At 38.0% G+C, this 12,914-nt stretch overlaps 1 protein-coding gene across 1 annotated transcript in view; it reads left to right on the top strand.

Moving 5' to 3' along the window:
* Positions 1-12,914, top strand: part of LOC100115531 (glutamate receptor ionotropic, kainate 2) — a 661,409-nt gene that overhangs the window by 416,438 nt on the left and 232,057 nt on the right. Inside the window, exon 9 of the mRNA XM_031925963.2 lies at positions 8,643-8,849. Within this exon, the coding sequence (XP_031781823.1) occupies positions 8,643-8,849 (207 nt within the window). The remainder of the gene's footprint in view (positions 1-8,642; positions 8,850-12,914) is intronic.

Below are 12,914 nucleotides of genomic sequence, written 5' to 3'. Positions count from 1 at the left end.
AAAATTCTTATACCACCTCTGCACATTAAATTGGGACTTATGAAACAATGGGTAAAATCTTTAGACAAAGATGGTAGCTGCTTTAAGTATCTGCGAAATCAGTTTCTCAAATTAAGTGATGCTAAAGTAAATGAAGGAATTTTCGACGGCCCTCAGATTCGTAAGATGATAAATGATGAAATTTTTGTTACGAAAATGAATCATACAGAGAGAGAAGCATGGTTATGTTTAGAGGACGTAATTAAAAATTTTCTTGGAAATCATAAGAGCCCAAATTACGAACAAATAGTTTTAAATTTAGTAAATATTTACAAAAATCAAGACTGCCTAATGAATCTCAAATTACACTTTTTATATTCGCATGTTGATGAGTTTCCAGAAAACCTAGGTGATTACAGCGAAGAGCAGGGAGAGAGATTTCACCAAGATATAAAGGAAATGGAGCGCAGGTACCAAGGAAGATGGGACGTAAATATGTTAGCAGATTATTGTTGGTCGTTAAAAAGAGATCTACCATCAACATCGGAGAAGCGGAAGCGTAATCCACTTCGTAGATCATTTGCCAATAAAATAGTTCGTTACCATAAAAAAGAGTAATGGGCTTACGGGTATTTTATTGAATTGCATATACTTCTAACAAATTTAAAGTAAATGAAGGAGCAGCAAACTATGATATAGTTTTAAAGGATACGATAGTACTTGCATATACATATATTGTTCTTTGTTTTATGGTTTACATTACCTTTTGCATTGTTTCAGTTTATAACTATTTTTTTCACTCTCTTTACGCCCATGACCTTGAACTAACCTTGAACTGACCATAAATATAACCTTATGGGACTATACTGACCCTGGATTCGAATTCAGCGAACCCAAAAACCCCTAAATGTCATGGTTTGATTTTACTTTTTTATGAATCTTTATGATTTGACCTTCAACTGACCTTGACCATGACATGATAGGGTTGTAATAAGCCCGGATTCGTATTCAACGCCCGAAAAAATCCCAAGATACCATGGTTTTAGTGTATTTTTCATGTATTTCGATAATTTGACCTTCAACTGACCTTGAGAACGTTTTGATGGGGTTATACTGACCCCGGAATCGCATTCAGCAACCCCAAAAACCCCAAGATACCATGGTTTAGTCTTTTCTTAATGTATTTTGATAATTTGACCCGTATTTGACCTTGACTTAAGATCTGATAGGGTTAAAATGACCCTGGATTCGGATTCAGCGATCCCAAAAACATATAAGTACTGTGGTCAAGTTTTTGGGACTTACAATTTTTTTTTATTGTGGGGCTGTGATATTAAAGTATACAGAACTTTTATTTGGTACGCTTTATGATTTCATAAAAAAGAAAGATTTTTATCATTAAAAAAATTTTTAAAGCGTATACAAAAGTTATAACCATTTTAATTTCCCTAAATCTGTATATTTTTCTTGCACTCTTGATTTTATAAGACCGAATTTGTTCAGAATTTGTTAAAATTTGTCAGGATTATTGTTAAAATACTAATGAATAATTTGACTGCTTGTAAAGAAGTATTTGGAGCCTGTGAGCGTAGTAATAATAAAATGAAACTTTATTATACTTGACCACTTGACATACTTAACCTCAAGAAATGAATCAAGTCAGCTTCTGTGTGAAACTTTTTATTGATAATTATGGTAATTAGAATTGCTTAATGAGACAATATAATCATTATTTATTATACCTTGACATATGCAACTTCTGTTATTAAGAATATCCCACGAATAAATAAGAAATACAATATCGACGTGCTTTGACTTGCGAGGTTTGTATAGTACTACCTTAAAATAAATTTCTAACCAATTTCTATTTGTACAGATAAAAATTGGACAATAATTTTATAGAGGTCTTACCACCTTAGTAGATTTTTTGACACATTCAAATAATAATAGATAGAACCAGAACAAATAACGTTTTTAGATTTGATTAGGCTCAAAGCGTTTTTTAACGCATTCATCTTTTTTGACATTTTTTGATTTTTTGACACATTCAAATAATAATAGATAGAACCAGAACAAATAACGTTTTTAGATTTGATTAGGCTCAAAGCGTTTTTTAACGCATTCATCTTTTTTGACATTTTTTGATTTTTTGACACATTCAAATAATAATAGATAGAACCAGAACAAATAACGGTTTTAGATTTGATTAGGCTCAAAGCGTTTTTTAACGCATTTATCCAGCTTTAGCATTGATCTGAAGTAAACACTTACTTGGTATTGTCTTAGTCTCCAAATGAATATTTGCATCTTTACTACCACCAGAAACATTAACGAAACTATGATGTGAAGTTATATTAGCACCTTCACTAATCGTTGCATTTTGGCTAAATGTTTGGCTTAGTTCCGGTTCAGACTTAATTACTTCTGAAGATTCATTCAATAATTGCAAGGCTTCTTAATCTGAAATATCATTATTTGCAATTAATATAATAGTGAAAAAAATGTTTGAGCATCGTCAAATTATAAGAGCATCATTTACCTGACATTTCTATACAGTCTAGCAAAGCTAATTTAGTTTTTATGTATACAACTAGTTTAGAGAGAAACTCATTTTTTACTTTATCATTTAATGACCTAAGTAATTTGATTGAATCATCTTGGGATACGTCAAATACATTAGAAATTTGCTCAAGAAACTCAATGACTTACTTACTTTAATTTTCAAATGTATTTACTTCCGTATAGGAGTAATACAATTTACGTAATTTTGCCTCACAATGATCTATTCTTCTCAATTTTATTAACGATTCTTCCCATATATTTCTTACTTCTTTGATCACAACCTTAAGAGAATCTACTAGTTTAGATTTATCAATCTGAGTTTTGAACAGTAGTCTTCTAAGAGCATCTGAATTAGATGGCAGATAATTTTCATTAAATTCTGAAATTAATATGTCAGTTATATTAGACAGATCCAAATTCAGTTGATCAGAAGCCATTTTTCATCTTTATACAGGGTGTTCCAAAAATTAGACGCTCGTCATTATTAAATGCTCGCACGGCACCGAAAAAGGGCGTTGCCGTGGCAACGCGCGCTTGCTCGCTCCTACTCTCTCTCTCTCTCTCTCTCTCTCTCTCTCTCTCTCTCTCTCTCTCTCTCTCTCTCTCTCTCTCTCTCTCTCTCTCTCTCTCTCTCTCTCTCTCTCTCTCTCTCCGCCTATTGCGCGAGCGGCCTTCTGCCGCTCTCGCTGATTGTATTGTTAGGACATATTACCGAAACACTGTGAGCGCACGTAATCGCCTCACAGTGTCGTCCGTAACAATATCGTTGTTCACGCGTCGGTACTTTAATACTGTAGCTTTCATTACTTTTCCTTAGATTTAACACTTGTAAGTACACTCTATCTTTCAATAAATGTCAAAGCCTTTTCTTACGGTATATCAATTCAAATTAACGGTCGAGACTGTTTTTTTATTGCCAACTAGTCCATCGAGATCCACAAATCTCTAACATTTGTTCGAGAGACTATAATTAATGATAGCAGAGCATGCAGTATCGTAGCAATAAGTGTATTGTGTACGTAAAAGTGTTTTGCATAGTTGAAGGTGTGTTAAAGTACTTCGGCAGCCGTTCGACTATTCGAAGTCGCAACGGTCGGAGAGCGTCCAGAAACTTCCTGGAATTCGCTCTCGCAGTTGGCCGCATTGGGCCTAGCTGCTTGTTGTTGTAACAATTTAGACGTTTAGACAATTAGAAGTACTTATTTGTTTAGAGGTTAGACATATTAGAAGTTTAGAGGATTAGAGTTTTAGAGGCTAGAGGTCAACGGTCAAGATTTGAACTTCGAGAGACGCCACGAGTTCGCCATTTTGGGGCACAACGAGGGGAAATAAGAAGAAGACGGCCATATTGGTACCGCATTCCCGCCAACTTCGGACGACGCGACCATTACGCAAAGTCATCACGGGAGTCGATTGCACCGGCGTAAACAAGGTTTGATTTCCATTCTCGCTCCCTCTCTCTCTCTCTCTCTCTCTCTCTCTCTCTCTCTCTCTCTCTCTCTCTCGCTCTCGCTTGCTGTGTCTCGCTCTCGCTCACTTGGCGTCGTCATGCCACGTTGAGGCAGTGGCAGAGAGGTGTTCGCTCTTAGTCTCGCTTTCTCTATATCTCTCTCCTCGCGTCCTCGCTTGATCAGGATGCAGATGGTGGTGCGGAGTCGCCTACCATACAATCTAGTCAGAAGAGAAATGGTTCGAATCGTTCGTCTCGGCGTGAGTCAGTCTCAGCCAACGCAACTAGCACGTCATCTGCTAAAGGCAATCGCAATGCCTCTGTAAAATGTAGCTTATGTAAGGGTCCTCATCAGCTTCAAGCGTGTCCAAGGTTCAATGGTATGTCGGCTTCCGCTCGTTTTGAACAGTGTAAAAAGTAGAGATTGTGTATCAATTGTTTGTGATCTGGACATTTTTTGGCTGATTGCACCTCGCAGAATCGTTGCGCCAATTGTAAGGGCAGACACCACACGAAGATTCACTCGGATCGACGACAAGGAAGAGAGGCTGCAGATTCTTCAAATTCGCAATCAGCAATTACAACAGTGGTGGGTAGGACCCGGTTGATGGCCACAGCCAAGGTCTTACTTCAATCCGTAGATGGTAATTCGATGTACGCTAGATGCTTGATTGATCCGTGTGCAGAGGTCTCTTTTGTCACGCAAAGAGTTGTTCAATGCTTGTCCGCAAAGATTAAGCCTGTTTCTATGTCTCTGGTTGGTGTCGGTGCAGGTCCTTCTGCGGTGTCAAAGGGTGAAGTTTCTCTTCAATTAAAGTCCAGGTTGAACTCAGAATTTTGTTTGGAGTTTTCGGCGTTGGTGTTGAGAGAGGTAACGGGATTTTTTCCGCGAGAGGAGGTCGAAGTGTCCAATTGGGATCACATCAAGGGCTTGCAGCTTGCTGATCCAGATTTTGCTCGCTCAAAGCGTATAGACTGCGTGCTCAGCGCAGAGGTGTACGCTGCTATCATTCGGTCAGGGCTCAGAGTTAGTGCAGCTGATACTCCTGTTGCTCAGGAGACCGTTTTTGGGTGGATTTTGACAGGTAGAAGGTCTTCTAGTGCTGAGTCTGATGGAGCTCAGACTGTTCAGGCCTGTCATATGGAAATGGAGCCTTCGGTTTCGTCATTGTTAGAGACGTTTTGGGAGATGGAGGATATTTCCACTTCAAAAGTTTTGTCCAAGGAGGATCAGTATTGCGAAGATTATTTCGCGGATACTGTCTACCGAGATTCTAAGGGCAGATTTGTCGTTCGCTTACCATTCTCTGAGAGGTTGTCAGAGGTTTCATTGGCACACATGAGGCAGATTGTTGTGGCATGTTTGCTCCGCTCAGAGAAGCGTCGAGCGCAGGATTCGAGAGTAGATGGTGCCTATAGGAAGTTCACGGAGGAGTATCTAAATTTAGGTCATATAGATCTTGTAAATAGTTCGCATCGAAGGGATAACACGTTCTATTTTACGCATCACCCAGTGTACTCGGCTGAGGTGGGGCCGGAAGGCAAATTTCGTGTGGTTTTTAATGGTTCCTTTCGGAAAATATCGCTGAACGACGTTCTCTTAATTGGTCGCAAATTGCAGTCGGATGTCACGATTATTATTTCGATGTGGAGATTCTCGGAGGTTCTGTTCACGGCTGATATCGTCAAGGATTTTAGGCAAATTCTCATTCACCCGGATGATGTTGACTGGCAAAGAATAGTGTGGCGTTCTGACGTTTCGAAGCCTATCGAAGATTATAGGTTGTTGACGGTTGCGTATGGTACGCGCTCCGCTCCATACCTCTCAATTCGAACTCTTCCTCAGCTAGCGAGTGAAGGAAGTGTAGAGTTTCCCTTAGCTGCGCAGGTGCTGAGACACAATATGTATGTAGATGATGCGTTTGTAGGCGCTGACAATGAGTCTGAGGCCATTGAGATTCGGAATCAGCTGATCAAGCTTCTGTCATCAGCAGGTATGGAGTTGGGTAAATGGGCGTTAAAAAGTTCGGCTATCGTGGAGGATATCCAGGCGGAAAAGCAGAAAGAGTTCGCTGTCGAATGGGATGAGGCAGTTTCTGCTTTGGGCCTAAAATGGACACCATCGAGTGATTCGTTTCGTTTCGAGGTTAAGATTCCAGTTTCTCCAAAGGTTGTGCCTAAGAGAGCGATTCTGTCTGAGATTTCGAGGTTGTTTGATCCACTTGGTTGGCTGTCACCTGTATTAGTCAGGGCCAAACTCATGCTCCAGGATTTGTGGATTAATGGTGTCGACTGGGACTCACCTCTCACAGGAGAACTTTTAGAACAATGGCAGACGTTGAGGTCTGATCTTCCTGAACTGGCTCAGTTGCGCATTCCTCGTTGGTTTGGCTCTTCATCGCAAACATCGTGGAAGTTGCATGGGTTTTCTGACGCATCTCAGAGAGCTTTCGTCGCTGCAGCGTATATGGTAATACCAGGGCAGAGAGCGGCGTTGATTATGTCCAAGACGAAAGTGGCTCCTATTAAGACGGAGAGTGTTGACGGGAACTGTTGGTTAGATTGTTGAAGCACCTATTAGATGGAATTTTATTGAAGCCTGTTTCAGTACATTGCAGGACAGATTCCAAGGTAGTGTTAGATTGGTTGAAGGGCCACCCATCGAGATGACAGACATTCGTGACAAACAGAGTCAGTGAGGTAATCACTACTCTGCCTGGGGTGCAGCCGCGTCATGTTAAGTCGGAAGACAATCCAGCCGATTGCGTGACTCGAGGTTTTTCGTCGGAGCACCTTCAGCAGTCTTCCTTGTGGTGGGAAGGACCTGCATGGATTAGGAATGATTGGAGGAAGGTAACTGATAGATGGCAATTGTTAGATGTAGTGAGTGCACAGGTTGCTGTTGAGAAGAAGGTTCGTAAAATCGGGAATCGCAGGCGCTGGCTTACTTGGAGAAGTTTTCGAGTTTCCCGAAGATGTTGCGAATTTTGGCTTGTGTTTACAGATGGCGTTCGAATGCAGGCAAACCCAGAGGAAATCGCTGCACTGAACATTTTACTGCCGAGGAGATGGAGGCTGCTCGAGTCGGTCTGATTCGTTATGTGCAACGTCAGCACTACGAGGAGGAATTGCGGTGTCTCAGAAGTAAACAACGATTGTCATCTCGCAGTCACTTGCTGCGACTGGCACCATTTATTTGTCCACAGGGTTTGCTCTGAGTTGAGTGAATCAGTGCATCAGAGTTAAGTGAATCAGTTTAGTTTTTCATATTCAATTTAAAACCTTGGTACACTGTTTACATTCAAATGAGCATATCTCGGAGTCGATAACACCTAGAGACGTAAAAATACGAAAAAGTTAAAGGTTTTCATCTCTACTTTTGAGTAGTATAAGTTAAACATCCATTAGTTGTAACACATCGATATTCTCAAAAAATGGGAAAAATAAGAACGTTTTTCTAAATTTTTCAAAGAATTTATTTTGCCCCAAATCACCACAGGGCACATTGCTTTCACTCAAAGAGATGATATAAGTGTATATCAGGGTTAAAAAAAAAATTCTAGAGAAATGAGAACCTAAAGGTATGAAAATTGTGAAGAAATGTGCAAAAAATCGTTTTTTAAAAACTGGGTCGTGTTAAAAACTTTTTTAACCGCATTTTATTGGGTGGGATGGGTGTTTTTTCACCTGGCCGTAGGAGGGATGGGTTTAGTCGGTGCAAATCCGACACACGGCTGACGGTCGGGGATGGGGTTGTTCCGACGACCCCATCAACAAAGCCAGCTGTCTTTCGAAGATTTTCCCTAATACATCTTTCTCCAAGAAAAAGAAATAAGAATTTTTATAACTATAGCACTGTGCAAAAAATATTACAGTACGATTCATGTGACCTAAGTAGCACTTTTCTAAACGGCGTGAGGTTGGGGTCCAAGCGTAGCAATATATACAGACACACACATACATACACTGCGCACACACGCACGCGCGCACGCACACCCAATGATTGATATTAGTTACTTAGTGTGCAGGTTCCCTCTCTTAAATCAGTGATGGACTTAGTAGTAATACCTCTATGGATTATTTACTTAAAAGATATGCATACTTTAGAAAAAAATACTTATTTAGCTTTCGCCGAGGTTCGAACGGGGAAAAGTAGCTAGTTATATTCTCTTCTAAATCCGTTATAGCTATTTTGTTTGTAACAGTAAAATGATAAAAAACGTGCCGAAAATAGTCTTAAAAATTCAAAATACAGCCATAAAATGGAAAGTAGCTGGCAAAATAAAAAATAACTTCTTTTCCCAAATTTAAAATGTAAAAAAATATTTCAAACTCTATTGACATTTAAAGTCTGGATTCAAAAATATTACAATGTACATATGCTCACATACATACAGGCATTTTATAAAGTAAAATACATTTTACACAGAAAAATAAAACGGTACAAATGTTCCTTAGAGTTTGTAGTAACTTGGCAGCTAAAAACTTGTAATTCAAATTGTTGGAATTCTGATTTAGTCAGAATGAAAATAATGATTTCGTATATTTAATCAAGCTTATCAATATTAAATGGCTTCAAGCGAAAAATATCGTGCTATAGAATAAAAATACTCCACTGTTGCAAGTATATTAAATTTTATATTTTTTTTAGACAAAACCATATGGCATGTTAAAAGAAACAGTTTCTAAAATGTCTGGCAATGAACAGTATGAAGGATTCGCTATTGATATTATTCATGAAATAAGTAAAATGCTGGGATTTAATTACACTTTTTCCGTACAAATGGACAACGTTTACGGATCTTTGAATCAGGATACAAAACAATGGAATGGAATGCTAAGAAAGATCATCGATGATGTATGTAAATTCATTGTACACAAATTTTCGTAGTTATATATACATATATATATATGTATACGTATAAATATATATGTATATACATCGTATCAAATTTTTTCTATTATCATTCATGAATAATTATAGTCAGAAAGTTCAGGCGCTGAAAATCAGATCTTCTGCTAAACAAAGTCGAATCGATAAAAAACCTTGAAATTGATCGCTAATGGTCAAAAATAGTTGCTTAGTATTAAGGCGGCACGCTCACAGAGCACGTCATGCGCTCTTTCTGCGATCATTGCACATGTATACAGGGTGACCTAATTTGAACAGGCTCCGCAAATAAGTTGTCAGAAACATCCCCAATCAAAAATATTGCTAAAACCGAAATGCTTTGCTTTTTACATACATGACACACATACATGCACATACATAGCCACACATCCACACACAAAGTATGCAGATATACAAATATTATTAATAAATTCTTTAAACTGTAATGGGATAAGACTTGACGATGAGAGGAGACATCGTCTTTTTTTCCTTTTCTGATCACCGGTTTTGTTATTAGATAATATTTTCAATATATCAATTTTTCAGATTCGTCAATTGCATAATCTAAATAAAACTACTCAGTTACATCCAAATACTTCTATTGAGCGGCTGCAGCAAAAAATTATGTTAAAATTTAATGACAATTTATTTTGTTGGAAAGGTTCGTGAAATAAATAATCACTGAGGTTTAAATAATATATTTAGAAATGCTTGAGAGCCTAGTCCGCAGTGCGTCCGCTCACTCAGCTGTCAGGGGCCTTCGACCACCTGTGTGTGGAAGTAGTGCCTAATCCTATCTCTTATTTACCACACTATATCTCACACCTGCATTTTTCCACCCTGAGAGACTTCTCCGGTGAGGACCATATTTTCAGACACACACCTTGCTGGTTAAGCCAGCACTCTCTGCCCCCGAGAGGGCATCGAGTCCGTCTCTCAGTGTAGCTTCCCCCGAAGAAGGTCCCGTACTAGACGAGCTCCACACCGGTAAGGCCGGCGCTCCCTGCCTAGTACATCGGGTTGGCTACCTTAATTCCTGCCTTACCTTCGGTCCCTATATCACTGTTTCGCATTCGCCCAGGCTTACGCCTGTGAGGCAGGGAAAAACCTGCCTCGAACCGGTCTTGGGTACTTTTGCCGCTAAAAGTAACTCAGAAAAAATCCGAGTGACTCCACCGGGAATTAAATCCACGACCCCTTGAGCGAACGTGTTTCGTCTTGCGCCTTAACCAACTGAGCCACGGACGCTCGCAAATAATAACATATAAAATTTATAAGTTTATGATACGATCAGAAAATTATAATTAACGAGACTTTTCTCGCACCTGCATTATTCCAGCTAAAAAATAGACTCAACTATTCCTAATAAATGTTGCACTACAGAATAATACTTATTTAACATAGTGGGTCAGTATTTATTTGTTTCTGTTTCTTTTTGCGTGTAACGGGCCTAATCTTTCACCTACTGAAAAAAATCACGTGATTACCATGTGAAAATAATGAGAAAATCACATAAGATTTTAACTAATTTCACATGATAATCACGTGACTATCTCGTGATTAATAATAAAATTAAAAAATATTATTATAATTGTTTAAATAATATTTATAAACTATGAAAATAGATAATTAAATAAAGATCTGACTAAAAAAAGAAAAATTTTTCTCTGATCGAGATTTAAATCCTAAATTTTCGAATTTACTATTTAATAAACATGACTATAAGTCAGAAAATTAATTAATGTTATAATTTACTATTATTTTAATAACGATCATTCGAGAAATTCAATTTTTGCTAGAAACCTCAAAAAAATATATATATATCTCCATAAATGTGAATAGATATTATATACATTAACTGTCAAAAAAAGCAAATATCTAAGATGGCAGAACAATAGATTTCCACACCAAAATTCTGCATTTCAATCTCAATCAGAGAAAATTTTTTTTAAGATTTTTAATAAAATTTTTTAATTTTATCTTAAATCACGAGATAGTCACGCGATAATTACGTAAGAAATTAGTCGAAAATTTCTCATGATTTTCTCGTGATTTTTTCGGGATTTTCACGTGATTACCACGTGATTTTTCCAGTAGGGTCGCCATGACAGTGACGACGCTTACATCTGCCTAGCAGCCACGGCTATGCCGGACTCAGCTGAATCCGCAATCACAGTACGACACAGCAGGAGCCGTACGACAGTTCCACCATCTCTGCTAAAAATAGTCAATAAGAATCGATCGAGATCGATTAAATTATCAACAAATTCTATGCCAATTGTGAATACCATTTTTTGTTTTAGGACTCGATTAAAATCGATTATCAATTCCTGTGGATTCGTATCGATTCTATCAATTTTAATCGAGTTCTTATGCAAAAAATAAGATTTAGATATAGCTTAGAATTCAATTAATGAATAAATCGATTTCTTTTGTCTATTTTTAACAGGGATGTTATACATATCTATACATATATAAGTGTTTGGTGGACGCAAGAGTATAATAAAAAGTTCACCAATTCAAGATTTTAAGTAATATGTAAATATTAAATGTCTATATACACACACACACATATATATATATATATATATATATATATATATATATATATATATATATATATATATATATACATGGTGATGAAGTTGTAACGGTTTGTAACGGTTGTCGGTTGAGTAGTTAATAGCTATGGTTTCGCACTGGCCCTTGTATTTTGGTTTAAATTGGCCAACTTTGGGTTCCTTAAGAACATATACCATTTCTTCTTATATAAAATGTTGCACATTTAGTTTCCCGTCGTAATAGTATTTCGAGCGGTGTTTTGATTGTACTAGATTCATCGCTGCCATCGTTCTGAGTTGAGCGTAGGCTTCTGTCGTGTCAGCAAGAGAATCATCGTATGTTTGTAAATGCTTTCGTGGTAGAAATATTGACGGTGTGCGTGCGCATCGGCTAAAGACTAATTCTCGTAGCGAGTAGCCTAGTCCGTCATGCTTCGTAGCATTATATGCGTGCTGTTGTATATGCAATATTCGTTTCTTTTGCTGGGTTCGGGGCAACTTGGCGATATGTGACCGTATCGGTCACAGTTGAAGCACTGTGGCTCCTTGCTGCTGCACTCATTGGTGCAGTAAGCTTGGTCGCCACACCGCCGACAACATCTGCCTCCAGAGAGCTTCTTATTGAGATCCTGACTTTAGGATCTTTCCCTAGGCTCCTTACTATCATCGTCAAAAGTTACGACCGCCTCGATCCCGCCGACCCTCGGTTTTGAGGAGTCCAGCTGCAAAATATATTCTTTTAGTTGGTTGTAACTATACCTTTTGCCTGTGCCATGAAGAGCTATGTTCTTTGCAGTGTCAATCTCCGGATACGCATGCAACATGGCGTTATACATTAGACTTTTCTTTTCTGCATCCTGAATCATACTTATGCCTTTGCTGCTCTCATACTCTCGCACCGTTTTTCGAATTTTAAGCACAACTCTAATGCGCTTTCTTTATCTTTATAAAACTTTATGTTGAACAACCTCTTATGTAACTTGTGTGGATTCAGCCTAAATGCATTTTTCTTTATTTCTTTAATTTTACTTAGCAGTACTACTGGATCGGAGATACTCATGGTGTAATGGTGATATTTCTCGTGAACTCTGTTGAGAATTATCCCATTTACTACATCTTTGTCGTGTTCTAGCTCATCGCTAGATATTAAAGCACATTTAATTTTGTCGAACACATAGTATAATTTCCTCGAACGCAACTCTGCAAACACTGCACCGACTTGTATCCGGAATAAGTAAATTCGTTATAATGATTTATGAAATAAAGAATGCCTTTTTACGTTACAAGAATATATTATTAAAGAGTGAAGTGTACAGTTCAAAGGTTTGAAAGAGAGTGAGACTCCTTCATGGTACAGGGTTCCTTAAGTACCTTATGGTTATCAGCATACGTAGAATCGCAAACATAAACATCTCGAGTCACTCGATCTTCGAAAATCGAAATCAGACTCGCTCGCCTTAGAATTACAAAT

The sequence above is a fragment of the Nasonia vitripennis genome (assembly GCF_009193385.2).
Source record: "Nasonia vitripennis strain AsymCx chromosome 3 unlocalized genomic scaffold, Nvit_psr_1.1 chr3_random0006, whole genome shotgun sequence".
Taxonomy (NCBI): Eukaryota; Metazoa; Arthropoda; class Insecta; order Hymenoptera; family Pteromalidae; genus Nasonia; species Nasonia vitripennis.
Note: the sequence above shows the minus strand (reverse complement) of the source record. Positions and strands in the feature narration are given on the sequence as shown.